Genomic DNA, 15,770 nt, shown 5'->3' on the forward strand with positions numbered 1-15,770 from the left:
ACATCACCATTCAATCACAAGCTTTTATTTTTATTCAGTTCTTGAAATCTCCTAAACGATATAAAAATACACTTACAGTCTTGGATATTCTCCTAAAGGTATAAATATCAATCTGCTTTTCCATTGTGGTTTTCAAGTCTTCATAATCAACTTAAATAGATACAGTAGAGAAGAAAATAATTTCCCACCCTGCCATTTGCCCTCAGTAAACTGTGTCCAGGCACCCTTGTATATCTCTCATATGAGTGACTATATGGATGTGATATTATAGTGTCCTGTACAGAAACATAGCCCTAAAGAAAAAGGCATAACTGCACTCCGAGTTTAAAATCCCTTTTTGAGATAGCCAAGATTTAAAATTCACGAAGAGGCTGCAACATGTTACATTACATTGGCTCAAAGGATTAAATCAGCTGAGACACTGCATCTCTCTGCATGTTGAGGTGATCAGAATTTAACAGGAGAAACCCATCTTCACAGTGTATTTCCAGTGTGTGATTGGATAAGCTCTGAAGATAACAACCCAAATCACAGAACAACCCCCTTTATATATGTATGGGTCTTACCTATCACACAAGTGTGGGAGTATTTTATAGAGCTGGTAAAAATCTTTCCATCAGAACATTTTTTTTTTCAACAAAACGGAAATGTTCACAAAATATCAATTCTAAACCAAAAAATTGGAGGGTTTTGATGAAAACCTGAAAAAAAAATTCAAAGAAAAATTCCACAGGGGGAAACATTACCTGAACAGTTCTCGTATTTTATTATTCAATGGGAGACAATAAAGGATCATCAAACCTCACTCTTCAGATTTAAGCCTCCAGTGGGATTCAGGAAGGAATTTTCCATGTGTGTGAAGCTAGATGTATTGGGTGGAGCTTTCCTTTTCCTCTGCAGCATCCGATACTGGCTACTGCCAGAGGCAGGATGCTGGACTAGATTGGACTAACAGTCTAACCAGTATAGTAACTCCTATGTTCCTAAAACCCAAGAGCAGTAGATTTAAAAAATAATCAAACCCTTCTTTAAAATTAACCTTAAGGAGAGAGAAGCAAGAAAATGTTCCCCTCTGGGTGAAGCGTGCCATGTATCCTGCAATACGTAGGATGAGCCCTGTATTGCTTACTGATTGATTGATTATTTTTTTTAACAGGTTGTGTTGTGCCTTAGTGTTGGAGGACATAGTGGATGCTATGAGTGACCAAAGCAGTTTCATGTCCCTGATTTGTGGTGCAGCATATAAATATATTGCCTTCAGAACCTCACTTTGGCACTCCGGCTACAAATTCCTATAAGTCCTCTGAATGGCTCATTAAACACACTTGCAGTGTTGCTTTAAAGTTATAGGGTTGCAATTAATACATTTTATTGCTTTAAAAAGAAAAGTCTTTTGTGATTTAAAAAGGGCTTCTTTATAGCTTTGTATTATATTTATCATGAGTGTTGAGGATGTTTCCTGAAATTAATTTTTATATATAGGGGCTGTCAAGCGATTAAAAAAATTAATCATGATTAATCACACTGTTAAACAATAATAGAATATAATTTATTTAAATATTTTTGGATGTTTTCTACATTTTCAAATATATTGATTTCAAATTGAATGCAGAAAACAAAATGTACAGTGCTCACTTTATATTTATTTTTATTATAAATATTTGCACTGTAAAAAAAATAGAAATAGTATTTTTCAATTCACCCTAATACAAGTATTGCAGTGCAATCTCTTTATCATGAAAGTTGAATTTACAAATGTAGAATTATGTACAAAAAATAACTGCATTCAAAAATAAAACAATGTACAACTTTAGAGCCTACAAGTCCACTCAGTCCTACTTCTTCAGCCAGTCACTCAGACAAGCAAGTTTGTTCACATTTGCGGGAGATAATGCTGCCCGCTTCTTGTTTACAATAAGAAAAGGAGTACTTGTGGCACCTTAGAGACTAACCAATTTATTTGAGCATAAGCTTTCGTGAGCTACAGCTCACTTCATCGGATGCATACTGTGGAAAGTGTAGAAGATCTTATTATATACACATAAAGCATGAAAAAATACCTCCTGCCACCCCACTCTCCTGCTGGTAATAGCTTATCTAAAGTGATCACTCTCCTTACAATGTACAGCTCACTTCATCGGATGCATTCTGTGGAAAGTGTAGAAGATCTTATTATATACACACAAAGCATGAAAAAATACCTCCTCCCACCCCACTCTCCTGCTGGTAATAGCTTATCTAAAGTGATACACAGTGTATACACATTGTAAGGAGAGTGATCACTTTAGATAAGCTATTACCAGCAGGAGAGTGGGGTGGGAGGAGGTATTTTTTCATGCTTTGTGTGTATATGATAAGATCTTCTACACTTTCCACAGAATGCATCCAATGAAGTGGGCTGTAGCTCACGAAACCTTATGCTCAAATAAATTTGTTAGTCTCTAAGGTGCCACAAGTACTCCTTTTCATTTTGCGAATACAGACTAACACAGCTGTTACTCTGAAACTTGTTTACAATGTCACTTGAAAGTGAGAACAGACGTTCACATGGCACAGTTGTAGCCGGGATCGTAAGATATTTGCATGCCAGATGTGCTTAAGATTCATATGTCCCTTCATGCTTCAACCACCATTTCAGAGGACATGTGTCCATGCTGATGACGGGCTCTGCTCGATAACGATCCAAAGCAGTATGGACTTATGCATGTTCCTTTTCATCATCTGAGTCAGATGCCGCCAACAGAACATTGATTTTCTTTTTTGGTGGTTCAGGTTCTGTAGCTTCCGCATGAGAGTACTGCTCTTTTAAGACTTCTAAAAGCATGCTCCATCCCTCTTAGATTTTGGAAGGCACTTCAGATTCTTAAACCTTGGGTTGAGTGCTGTAGCTATCTTTAGAAACCTCACATTGGTACCTTCTTTGTGTTTTGTCAGCTCTGCAGTGAAAGTGTTCTTAAAACGAACAATGTGTGCTGGGTCACCATCCGAGACTGCTATATTATGAAATATATGGCAATATGTGGGTAAAACACAGAGCAGCAGACATAAATACTCCCCCAAGGAGTTCAGTCACAAATTTAATTCATGCATTATTTTTTAATGAGCGTCATCAGCATGGAAGCATGTCCTCTGGAATGGTGACTGAACCATGAAGGGGCATACAAATGTTTAGCATATCTGGCACGTAAATACCTTGCTTCACCAGCTACAAAAGTGTCATGCGAACGCCTGTTCTCACTTTCAGGTGACATTGTAAATAAAAAGTGGGCAGCATTATCTCCCATACATGTAAACAAACTGGTTTGTCTTAGCGATTGGCTGAACAAGAAGTAGGACTGAGTGGACTTGTAGGCTCTAAAGTTTTACATTGTTTTGTTTTTGAGTGCAGTTATGTAACAAAAAAAAATCTACATTTGTAAATTGCACTTTCACAATAAAGAGATTGCACTACAGTACTTGTATGTGGTGAATTGAAAAATACTATTTCTTTTGTTTATCATTTTTACATTGCATATATTGTAATAAAAATATAAAGTGAATGCTGTACACTTTATATTCTATGTCGTAATTGAAATCAATATAGTTGAAAATGTAGAAAAACATCCACAAATATGTATAATAAATTTCAATTGGTATTTTATTATTGCTTAACAGTGTGATTAAAACTGCGATTAATTGCGATGAATTTTTTTAGTTAATTGTGTGAGTTAACTGTGATTAATCGACAGCCCTATTTTTATATATATAAAAAATCCTATTGATAAGCGTTAGAAAAAACAGCAAGGCTATGGTGTACAATCAGCTGTAGTCTAGAGCTTCTCAACTGGAGAGAAGTGCTTGAAACAAAAAATTAAAGCCCAGAAACCTGGTAGTGTTTACTGGAAAAGAAGACTCATGAGGTAGATAAGTGTTGGGATCACCAATAAAGCCTTTGCAGGAGGCTGTACAACGCTGACATCAGAGCGGTACACAGTTCTGTTCCCGAGAGGTTGAACAGGTCGGAAATTGTCGGTCATCTGTAATGTTTTATTCTCACTGAAGTAAAGCTTCTCCAAGAAGTTCACCACCTGCACACCACCATCCAAAAATAGTTGTTATTTTTCTGAGGGAAAGAAAAGGGAATTGTCCTATCTTGAGTCTATAGTTCCTCTCACTGTGGTGTTGCTCTGAACCACAGAGTATATTAAAGCTTAAATGGAACGAGTGCCACTAAAACTTGTCCCCCAGATCACTGATAGATGCTTCCTTCTAGCCCAGGCAGACTCTTTAAACTTCCTCCCAGCTAAACATCCTAGTTCTGTCTAAGCACAAGCCACCCTGGAAAGACAGGTCTTTTCTCTATGTTCAGCTCCTGCCCCCATCCCTCAGGTCCCTGTGACACAACTTGCGGGGATCAAGATTACATGCCTCATCTCCTCTGGTTCTTCTCTAGAGCCTAACTCCTGGCTACTTGAAGCAGAAATTTAGCCAGCAGCTGCCAGCTGTGAGGCACACCCCCAATTTCTGTCATCCCCCACTGCACTGGCTCACATCTGGCTGGGTGTTGGGTTCTCAGCAAACACCGAGCAACTATTGTTAATCTAATGGACTCAGTCTGATGGGGTATCACACTGTGGACATACTGATCATGGTCACTGTTTGCCGATGAACTGACCCAGAGGGGTTGTGCCTTGTCCAAGCCCACTCAATGAGTTCATGGTAGAGCTGAGATGGAAGCGCGAACAGATCATGACCAATTTAAAATATTCTGTTCTATTAAAATAAAATTCTAATGAGGCTCGAGGAAAAATTCATTATTCAGTTCTCAGAAGCAATTCAGCGACACATTCCAAAACATCTGAAGTTAGGGGATGATTCAGACCCTCATTTAGAGGCACTATGGGGCATTGGATAAAGTACTGAACTAGCATTCATCTGAATTCTGTTCCCACTTCTGTCACTGACTCACTGTGTGGCCTTTGGCAAGTCACTTAATTACAATGTGTTTTAGTTTCCCCACCTTTAAAATGGTGATGTTACTAACATTGCTTTGAGAATTGCTCTGAGATCCTTGTATACAAAGTGCCATATAAGATCTAGTATATGCCCACGCCCCTCTTTTGGAGCAGGGAAGGATTCTGAGTTTTGTTTTGTTTTTTCACCAAAATGAGTGGTGGGACAGATGGCAAACACGCTGGTCAGTGTGTGATCTGTTGTGGTGACATGGATTTAGAGTCTCTTAAGATTGGACTGCAAAGGTAATGGAGAAGGGGACAATCCTACATTGGACTTTGTGCATATGAGATCATATGTGGGAGGGAAGAAAAGAGGGTGGGGAGGGGAGTATGAGTGAGACAGACACAAAATGACCTCACTGCTCCTTTCAGTCTGTTACTCTATGCATTACCTGACTTTCACTCAGTATGATTGGCTCCTGAAATATTGTCCAGACGACAGCCTCGTAGCAGTTGGGAGTGGTCAGGGAGCCACTGTACCGATAATAGTGTGTGAGATCCTCTTTAGCTGGAATGAGCGATTCCAGGGGCAAAGACGGCATATTTTTTTGAGACCCTAGGAAAACAATGGAGAAACGTCAGCTGGAATGGACATGGTTACAGGTTCTCGGTTTACAGCTCCCTTCAACTCTGGCTGCTACTACCAACTCTGTTGCAATGCCACCCTCATAGTCCCCCATCGCTGGTTGTGGGGGGAGGTGGGGGCTACTGGATGGGCATAGCCAAGGAACCACTGTGCCTGCCCTTCTCAAGAGCCCCTGCAGAGCACAGCTTCACAATATGGACACCTCGTGTGAGCTCTCCACTCCCTGCTTCCTTGCTGAAAATCACTTCAAAGTTTCTTCTGAATTGAGGGCAAGTCTACGCTTAAAATGCTACCTGGGCGCAGCTGCCCCTCTATAGCGCTTGAATCAAGATGCTCTAAGCTGACAGAGAGAGCTCTCCCGTCGTCTTAGTTAATCCACCTCCCAAGAGGCAGTAGCCATGTTGGCAGGAGAAGCTCTGTTGCCGACACAGCACTGTCGACATGGGAGGGTAGGTCGTGGATTTTTCACATTCTTGACCGACGTAGCTATACCGGTATAGCTCTGTTGTGTAGACCAGACCTTAGCCTCTGTAACGCCTAGGAACGTATAATGATTATCTTGTTAAATAAATTCAAATTGCTCGATGATAAATCCAAGCTCCTTACCTTTGACAGCAACTTCATTTAATATCTCTATTAGAGATTTATAGTTTTCATTTTTTGCACCGGTCTGAAACAATATTTTGAGTCAGAAAATGTATCCCTTTCCTCAGACATTTCCCCCCCACCCCCGACCCGTAACTTTTAATTTAATTATTAATGAAACAGAAAAGAAGTGGGAAAGAAAGCTGAACAAAAATCAATGAGCTGAACGTAACAGAAAGTCACTGCGGATAGGTCTACTCCACAGTCAGAGGTGTGACTGTTGCATGTGTAGACATTCCCAAGCTAAGCTATGATCTAGCCAGCTCGAATCGCAATACAGTGAGGCTGCCGTAGCATGGGCTTGGTGTGTGAGTACACACCCAGGGTCCTGGGTGGGCTTGTGTAGCCTGTGCTGCTTGTGGCATCACTGGTATTGTTGTTCACGCTCGCAAAATCAAAGCTAGCTCAGATGTGTCTACGGGTGCTATGCTGCAGTCATGTCTCTCTGAGTGCAGTGCAGACCTTCGCTAAGCACTAGAGGTGAGGCCAGACTTAAATGATTGATCTGGACCCCTGAAAACATTGGGGGAACTTTGGCTCCTGGCCAGTTCTACAGCCAAACCCTGCAACTTGGTCCAAGCTTTGGTAGGTGCCAGTCTGAGGTGGCCAGTTAAAAAAATCCTGGCAACTTACCTTTATAAAGAACCCCAGCACGGCCAGACCTTCTTCAACTTTCACTGCCTGCTCTATAGTGGAGAAATCCTCTTTCATGTGGACTATATGAAGCTGTAATACAGGCATTAAAGGTCAATTATTACTCCCTTTATAGCCATTTATCAGCAAATCCTGGCCCCTTCCCTGTGCCCTGGGCGTGGAGAAACCCCTGCTGTTCTACTGTGGAGGTGGAGCAGGGCTACTCCCTGCCCACAGCTGGCGAGAGGCACTGTGGAAGATATGGGACTGGTGACTTTGCAAAGACATGCACCCAAAGGCAGTTCCACCCCCCTTCTCCCCCATCTGTATAAGACAGCGGTTCTCAAACTGGGGGTCGGGACCCCTCAGGGGGTCGTGAGGTTATTACATGGGGGGTCACGAGCTGTCCGCCTCCACCCCAAACCCCGCTTCGCCTCCAGCATTTATAATAGCATTAAATATAAAGAAGTGTTTTTAATTTATAGGGGTGGGGGGGTCGCACTCAGAGGCTAGCTGTGTGAAAGGGGTCACCAGATCAAAAGTTTGAGAACCGCTGGTATAAGAGGAGCTTATGGGCTACTGCTGCCCTGAATCTGCAGTGGTTCCACTGTTACTCCATGACCTGAGGTGGAGGGTGATTTCCTCCCACCAACTCACTTGGGACCTTCCTGCATCAAGCCCACCTGGTTTGTCTACGGAGGGTAGGATTTGCCCTCACTGCTATTCAAGGAATTTATACCTGTCCCTGCACGGTCACAACAGAAGTATCTGAATAAGCAAGTGTGAGACTGGGAGATGGATGCTTTATAGCCTGAAATGCTACTGCCGTCTCTGAAGGCTAACTAACCCTGGGTTTTACTGCCTCTCCACATTTGCCTTTGCCATGCAAAACGTCCAGACCCTGATCGTTTTCCCTCTGTGATCTCCACAGGGCTCAACAAACAATAAATTCTCAGTTATTTAATTCTCCTCCTGGAGTCTTGAAAAAGAATCTGTTGGTTTATTTCATTCAACATTAGTTTAAGAAGTCAGAGTTCTTGGACCCGGCTGCATTAACAGAGAGAGAATCTCGCCTACCTCCATAGCGTATCTCTCTCCATCGATGCTGTGTTCCGATCCAGGGCTGTACCCTTTGTCTAGCTTCATGCCCCAGTGGAAGTGAAACTCAATAGCCTTGTATTTATTTTGAAGACCTCCACCTCCAATCTTTGCTGACCCGCTAAGAGAAACTTTAACTGGTAGAAACAAGTAGTTAAAAAGAAATAAATTGTTTGGCTCTGATTTTAAGAATAGTTGAAACGAGCGAGGGGCATTGGTTGAGAAAGCTCTGGATCCAGAGTTTCCCAGAAGTTCACTGGGTTTTGGATTCAATGCTTTGGCTCAGCCCTTTATATTGAGTGACCTAGATTAATGAACTTCAGATCCAGATCTGACTCTGAACACTCCTGAGTACCGGTTCAAATGTAATTAAAATGGGGAACAGTCCAATCCCTATATCCAGGGCACAGGACTAGGAGTTCAGATACTGGATGATTTAGTTGGGGATTGGTCCTGCTTTGAGCAGGGGGTTGGACTAGATGACCTCCTGAGGTCCCTTCTAATCCTGATATTCTGTGATACTTGAGTTTCTGATTTGCTACATGACCTTGTGCTAGTCACTTAGGGCCTGATTTGCCAAAGTACTGAGCACCTGTGGCTCCAGTTGAAGTCTATGGCAACTCCAGGTGCCACAACACTTCTACAGCTCAGGCTATTAACCTCTCTGTACCTCAGTTCTCTCATCTATAAAATGGTGATAATGATACTTACCTCTCCTTGTAAAGGGGAGACCTATGGATGAAAAATGCTACATAACGGAAAAGAATTTGTGTGCTGCCATCTATGGATTATAGTTCTATTTATTTTGGTGAAAGCCAGTTAAATGAGCTTTTGTGGAAGCATCTTCATCTTCCTTTTTGTAATCAATCAATTGTTCTCATCAATTTAATTTTTAAATAAATCAATACTAGCTTTTCAACGCAGTGTAAGGTTAATTGACCATCTCTTCCTTGCTGGGAGCGTCCAAGTGACTGGTTTTTGGCAGGAGAGAAGCAAGAGCCTGTGCTTCTCTCACTTTTAAGACAAACCCTAGGTTTCTTCCTCTGTTATCTAGAAAAGCGATGTTGGACCAGGGATTTTTCCCTTTAAATGTACAGAGCTGCATTCTAGAAGGTGAACTTGGTCCCAAGAGGTTTATTTGCAGGTTTCTGTTTTTGTCGCCAATTGTGTGTGCTGCAGTATTTATTTGCTGTGAGGGTCTTGCAGGGTTTAGAGTTAAAGACACTGTTACTATGTCTCAACTGTAGGACTCACTTTCACTTTACACCAGTCTAACTATAGAGCCATGGTTTTCAACCAGTGGTTTGTGGGACCCCTGGAGGTCTGCAGACTATGTCTCAGATTTCCAAAAGGGTCTGCATTTCCACTTGAAATTTTTTAGGGGTCTGCAAATGAAAAAGGGTTAAAACCAATGCTATAGAGTAAAACTAGGTAAGTGAAACCCAGGTAAGAGCAGAGCTTGAGTCCGGTATTAACAGGAGAATAAAACGTGTCTCCGGGAAGAATAAAAATATTTTCTAGTGATAATTTCCCTTAACCGTCCTCTGCTTGAGAGATTTGTGATGCATTTGAAAACAGCAGCCTTTGTGCTCTCTGGGAGATGGAATTCGGACCTCCCTGAGAGGAAGGCTGGTCTGGTAGATAAGGCCCTGGATTGGGACTCGGGAGACATGAGTTCAATACCCAGCTCCCAAAGACTGGCTGTACTGTATGTCCTTAGATGAGTCATTTCATAGCTGTGTTCCTCACTTCCCTGTCTGTAAATGGATTAGTAACATTTCTTGTGTCTGTTTAGACTGTCAGGTCTTGTTGGCAGCGACTCTCCTTTACTATGTGTATGAAAGACACCTAGCGCAATGAGGTTCCAATCTCAGAGCAGTTAGGTGCTATTGAAATCTAAAAATAATAATTGCATCCAATCTTATTCTCATTGCACTTGCTCCCCCCGCTGCAAACCCCGTTTTGCATGTCTTGGGGACTTAAAGTTCTAAGCTGTTTCTACGATGGTTGATTTTTTTATACAAAGACATTTCTCGGAGCATCAGCCACGCTTTGAAGATTCCACAATTTTATATTGTACCAAAAAGGCTATTAACTTTGTCCACATTAGTGGAAAATCAGAAGAAGTTTGTAAGAAAAAACAATCTGCCTAACTACTGAATTTCAAAACAAAAATCTCATTGCCCAATCCATCTGTAAAGTGCTTTTTTAAATTTCAGCTGTCTCCCAGGGGAGCACTTTGCATTGGGGCCATTCAGATTCGGGGCTGGCTGTCAAGCAGCTGGTTCTCTTGACAACAGCCCAGGTTTTTTCAACTCTCCTTATGCTTTGGGGTGTCTTTGACAAAAAATGGATGCACACAAATATAAATACAGTTTTTTCATGCCTGTCCTGTACCTCTTCATACATTATTGTCAGAGTAGGAGGAGGTCAATCTTTTTGCATTGATTTTATCCTACCTGTTGTGGGTTTTGTGCAGCAAAAAAAAGTCACTGAGAAGGTCACTGGGGTCAGTTAGACCCCTCAGTGTTAGTCAGTGGGGAAATGAAAGTATTGCATATCCAAGGTCTTGGGGGGCGGTCTCGGACTGCAAACGGGTACAAAAATTTGAATAAAACATGATGGGCAAGCCATAGCCTCTTCTTTCTTGAAGAATTCTCAAGCTGTGATGAGCAAACCTGTTAGCATTTGTCTACATATCTGTTGTGGTTTTAGCATAGTGAAAACAGTCACTTAAAAGGCATTGGGGGCCCCCAAATTAATTATGCAGGTATTCCAGCATCAGATTGTCTTTATTTTGAGGCAGCCATTATTATATGATTATATGAATCCTACATAACTGTTTTTATCATCACAGTTTCAGTGTTCTTCTCCCCTCAGCCCCCACCACGCAAAAAAAAATACTGAAATGGTCTGTTGGTCTGTGAGACCACAGATAACATTTGCCTCATGTATCATCACAATTGTAGAGCAAATTGCATTTCTTTGAAGATAGTTCCATCAAACTGATTTTCTGGGAAGCCTGCACTTGCTAGGAAAAGTTTCCAGGGAAGCCACGATTGTTGGATACATTTTCTGACAAGCCCACACTTGACAGATGCTGTTGCTGGGGCATCTGAGTGTGCTGGGTACTGATCCAGAGCCAGAGAAATGGAGAAGATATTATATCTGGTCCAGAGAATGAGTCAGAAAAATACATCAGAAATGTGTGAAGTGTAAATACTTTGCATGTTCAGAACCTGGGTCACCAATTTTTGCTCCATTTTTTCCCCCAAGTATTAGGCCATTGAGTTGCTAGTTTGCTGTATCTGTATTTGCTTTTATATTATTACTGTTGCTATCTATTTTCATTGTTCAAACATGGGCTCGGTTAGACCCTGACACTATTGTGTAGCTTTCTTTAAAATGTGTTTGATCCTGGGGTCAGTTAGACCCCAACACAAGTACTGTGTAGTACGCATCTGAATCTAGGAAAGTTTTAACTTGTGCATAGTTGTATAGTTCACTGGTTACAGTAAAACCAGCTTCAAATGCATCCCAATTCCCATGTCCCTGTCCCTCCCCCCCATTTTGACATAACAATATAGAAATAGTTGGGTGATTTTTGGTCCAATATGAGGGTTAAATCAGCACTAAGTTTTTAAAAAAAAAAAAAAGTTTTTTTTAGACTTAGTAACCTGACACCACACAGCACTGCCGCAGAGTATCCCCAGTAATATTTCTTCCCAATAGACAGACAGCCTGGCAGAACATTAAAGCTGAATCCGTAAATAGCTAATTAATCAGCTCTTGCCAATTAACTTCAGTGTGTGAAGAAAATAATCTCAACAGTGAAAATGTTTGACAGCAATTAAGGAGCTAATAAAACAGAGCAAATAAGTAAACCCCATTCATTGCCATAGCTTACCCGTATGCCCATTATTTACTATGGTCCAGTGAGGGGACTGACTGGTATTATAGCCTTCAAAAGTAAATGGTTTCAGGTCCCCTTTGTACTCCACTTTGTTGGTGACAATATTGATAGGTGACTGTTCATTTTTTCCACACTCCATATTTACTGTATTCCAGAGACGGGGTTCTGTTTAAGAGAAAGGAAAAATGGCTTTCATTGAAGGACAAAAACAACAGGGAGTCCGGTGGCACCTTAAAGACTAACACATTTATTTGGGCATAAGCTTTCGTGGGTAAAAAACCCCACTTCTTCAGATGCATGGAGTGAAAATTACAGATGCAGACGTTATATGAAGAGAAGGGAAGTTACCTCACAAGTGGAGAACTGGTTCTCCACTTGTGAGGGAACTTCCCTTCTCTTCATACAAGTTCTCCACTTGTGAGGTTACTCTCTTCTCTTCATATAATGCCTGCATCTGTAATTTTCACTCCATGCATCTGAAAGAGTGGGGTTTTTACCCACAAAAGCCTATGCCCAAATAAATTTGTTAGTCTTTTTAAGGTGCCACCGGACTCCCTATTGGTTTTGTGGATACAACTAACATGGCTACCCCCTGAGAATTGATGGACAAAGTGACTTCATCCTGATAAAGCCAAACTACCTCTTGGTAGATCTACATTTGCTTCTGAGCTTGGGAAAATTCTTTCAGTGGCAGAGTTTAATAGAGAGATTCCTTGACATGTTTACAAAATACTTAAAAATGCAAAACAGTGAAATGTGCCCAACAATGACTGATTGGTGCAACTGGAAAATGTAAGCAGATGAAGTGTGTAGCAATGCCCGATTAAATGGGAAGCATGCCTGTGTCGGACTTAGCTAATTGATCATAAACAGTAAAAATTTGTAACCTGTAGCTTAGAATGTATTTAAAAAGGAGGGATGGGACAGGTTTAAATTGCAGATCCATGTTCTAGTGTTTACTGAAGGCAGCACTGGGAGCCAGGAATGCCTGAGTTTTATTCCCAGTATGTTACATCTCAGCCTAGGTGAGACTAGATGCTCTGACTAGCATAGAAGCAAAGGAACGAATGTGGTACAGCTGGCTGTTGTATCACTGGGCTGAAGTAAAACAAAGGGTACAAGTCCAGTTAAAATATAAAGACTTTTCTTAATGTAGGCCTCAAGTATTTTTAAGGAATTGCATGCCTGCCTGGTGCCTGTGGGTTATCTTTTGGGTATGTTGTAAATTCCTTTTACATTGACAGGAAAACCAGGAGGAGTCCAGTGACACCTTAAAGACTAACAGATTTATTTGGGCATAAGCTTTTGTGGATAAAAACCCCACTTCTTCAGATGCACTTTAGATCCACTTCTTATATTGGCAGGGTTTTCTTCAGCCAAAACCAAATTGGTAGCCAGAACAAACATTGGAGTCATTAACATATCTCTGTCCCCTTCTCTTAAATATCCTAATAATCATTTAACTTAATTGGACTGGGTTTTCCTCTTTCCGATGACATACAATCAATCGGATTTACTACATTGACATCAATGTTCTTGCACCTGTTTACCGTAGTGATGAATTTGGCCCGAGAATGGAGGCACAAGATATAATCTCTGAGCAGGACTGGCTCTAGGCACCAGCAAAGCAAGCACGTGGAGCTGGCCCTGTCTCAGAGTATAATGGAGTGGCATGTGATATCTGAAGCTGTTGTGGGAAGATTTGTATCACTGCTACAAGTAGGCCCTTTGTAAAACAGCACAGCACTAAAATGATTTCAGAAATAAACTGCTTAGAATTACCTGCACAGCTGGGGTGAGTGCATTTTTGTGATAGGTAGCACCATTCTTTCTCACCTGCAACAGAAGAAATTAACATTTCAGACAAACTTTACAAAATTGCATTAAAATGAGAAGCTGTATGAGTCGTTGATTAACTTCAGAATGACCACATAGAGACATTGGCTCTGGTACGGTGATCTAGGGAGAGAGCTAGCTGACCACACAGCTTTGACTCCCACTCCTTATTTCCAGCTGCTAAATTGCTTTAAAAGAAAGCTAAAAGTGCACAGGTACTTTCCTACTGTATAGTTGACAAAAGTATGTTATGTGATCATGCATGGGAGAAAAGGTGGTCCCTGGAGGAGAGAAGGTGTCCACAAGACAATCTCTCTCTTAAAATGTGTCCTGCTCTCCAAAATATGTGAGAACCCCTGGCTGATGACACACATAAATGTTGTGATTGTACAAAAAGCTCATTAGCGAATATTCCCCAGCCATCGTGTAAATCAGGTTGAAAGCTATGGCAAGCCTAGTCTTTATTAAAAAATGCAAAACCAGAATATGGGAATTGTTTTACTGGATCAAACATGAGTCCAGTACTGACAATGGCCAATACTAGATGCTTCAGAGGAAGATGTAAGAACCCTGCTGCAGTGAGAGGTTGGATAATTTCCCCCCTTCATTAGATCTGATCCTGGTCTTTGATACAGATGGCTTCAACCCTGAAACGTGGTTTAATATCCCTTTCAAAACCTGTGTTAGGATTAACAATTATAACTCTGGATATTCTTGTGTCAATGTCCAATCCCTTTTTGAATCTTGCTAAATTCTTGGCTTCAATGATTTTATATGGCAAGGAGTTCCACAGTCTGAATATGTATTGTGAGGAAAATGTATTTCTTTTTATCAGTTTTGAATTTGCCACCCATTCATTTCATGTCATGTCCCCTTGTTCTTGTCTACAAGAAACCTCATCTCATCTCAACCTAACAGGGATGGAATCTTTAAAAAAAAAAGTTAGACCTTTAAAGATGATATGGTGGAATAAGGAATTTTCTTAAGAAATAAAGATCTCTCCTCATTCCAGCTCAGCTGAATTTGATCTCACTCAGTATGCCCAAGAGTTTCCCTCTGGAGCATCTTATTCTTGCTGTCTCAGGCCTGGTCTGTGCCAGGAAGTTAGGTCAATGTAAGCTGTTTTGTGTTGACCTGGTTGTTGTCTACAATTAAATTTGTCTCCACACCTGTGGAACTCCTGAGCCAGATAAGGAGGAGAAAGAAGAGCACTTGGGATGACATTCAATGAGATCCTGCAAGCTAGTGCTGCATGACGCTACGCAAAGGGCCTGGAGGGTGAACATCGCAGGCAGCCTGGAGAAGGAAAGAACGGACAGGAAAAAGGCCCAGGAATTCCAGCAGGAAAAGCAGAGGAAGATGCACAAGGATATAATGGAGCTTCTTCGTCAGCAAATGCGCATGTTGCAAACTCTTGTGAACCTTGGGCTTGTCTCCCTTTGCAGTCCCTGCAGAACTCCAGTGCAGCGTCTTCTTTCGCCACTCCCCACCCAACATTCCATGTGACACTGGGCAGCATCTCTGCCCCAGCAGATGTTAAGGACAACCACAGTTTCACATGCACTGTCCTCCAAGAAATCGCCATGTTCCCTGCTGATTTGGTTTTTCTTATGGCAGGGTTGGCAGTTTCCCAGGAAAATCTAGTTTAGGACAGAGTGCTGGTAAATACCGGTTTAAACTGGGAAACAAGAAAAAATAATTGCATCAGTGTCTAAAAAGCATAGAATGCATCTTTTCAAACTTGGATTCACCCATTCCAAACTGAGCAGTAGACTTGGTCTATCCACTACATCAAAGTTGGTGTTCTGCTACACAATGTGGCATGGTTAAACAGACCAGCTCTGGTAGCCTGAAACTCTGTATGCTTCTGATTGCTTAATGCTTCAAGCATACAACTCTGCATTATTGTCTTTCATATAATCAAATGTTTTTGACTTTTGTTTATATAATATTGAAAACTGAAATATGAATCATGATGTATAGCTTTCTTGAGAAAATACCAAACCAAAATATATACATTCTGATGTTCAATATTATAATTATATACATTAGTAGTACCCTCTCT

At 41.2% G+C, this 15,770-nt stretch overlaps 1 protein-coding gene across 1 annotated transcript in view; it reads right to left on the reverse strand.

Moving 5' to 3' along the window:
- Positions 1 to 3,735: 3,735 nt before the first annotated feature.
- CA4 (carbonic anhydrase 4) overlaps positions 3,736 to 15,770 on the reverse strand; it is a 36,307-nt gene continuing 24,272 nt past the window's right edge. The window contains exons 2-8 of the mRNA XM_073315411.1: positions 13,652 to 13,705; positions 11,864 to 12,034; positions 7,936 to 8,093; positions 6,859 to 6,951; positions 6,187 to 6,250; positions 5,387 to 5,550; positions 3,736 to 4,067 (exon numbers count right to left, since the gene is read on the reverse strand). Coding sequence (XP_073171512.1) covers positions 3,876 to 4,067; positions 5,387 to 5,550; positions 6,187 to 6,250; positions 6,859 to 6,951; positions 7,936 to 8,093; positions 11,864 to 12,034; positions 13,652 to 13,705 — 896 coding nt within the window. The 3' untranslated portion in view covers positions 3,736 to 3,875. The remainder of the gene's footprint in view (positions 4,068 to 5,386; positions 5,551 to 6,186; positions 6,251 to 6,858; positions 6,952 to 7,935; positions 8,094 to 11,863; positions 12,035 to 13,651; positions 13,706 to 15,770) is intronic.

The sequence above is a fragment of the Lepidochelys kempii genome, chromosome 17 (assembly GCF_965140285.1).
Source record: "Lepidochelys kempii isolate rLepKem1 chromosome 17, rLepKem1.hap1, whole genome shotgun sequence".
Lineage (NCBI taxonomy): Eukaryota > Metazoa > Chordata > Testudines > Cheloniidae > Lepidochelys > Lepidochelys kempii.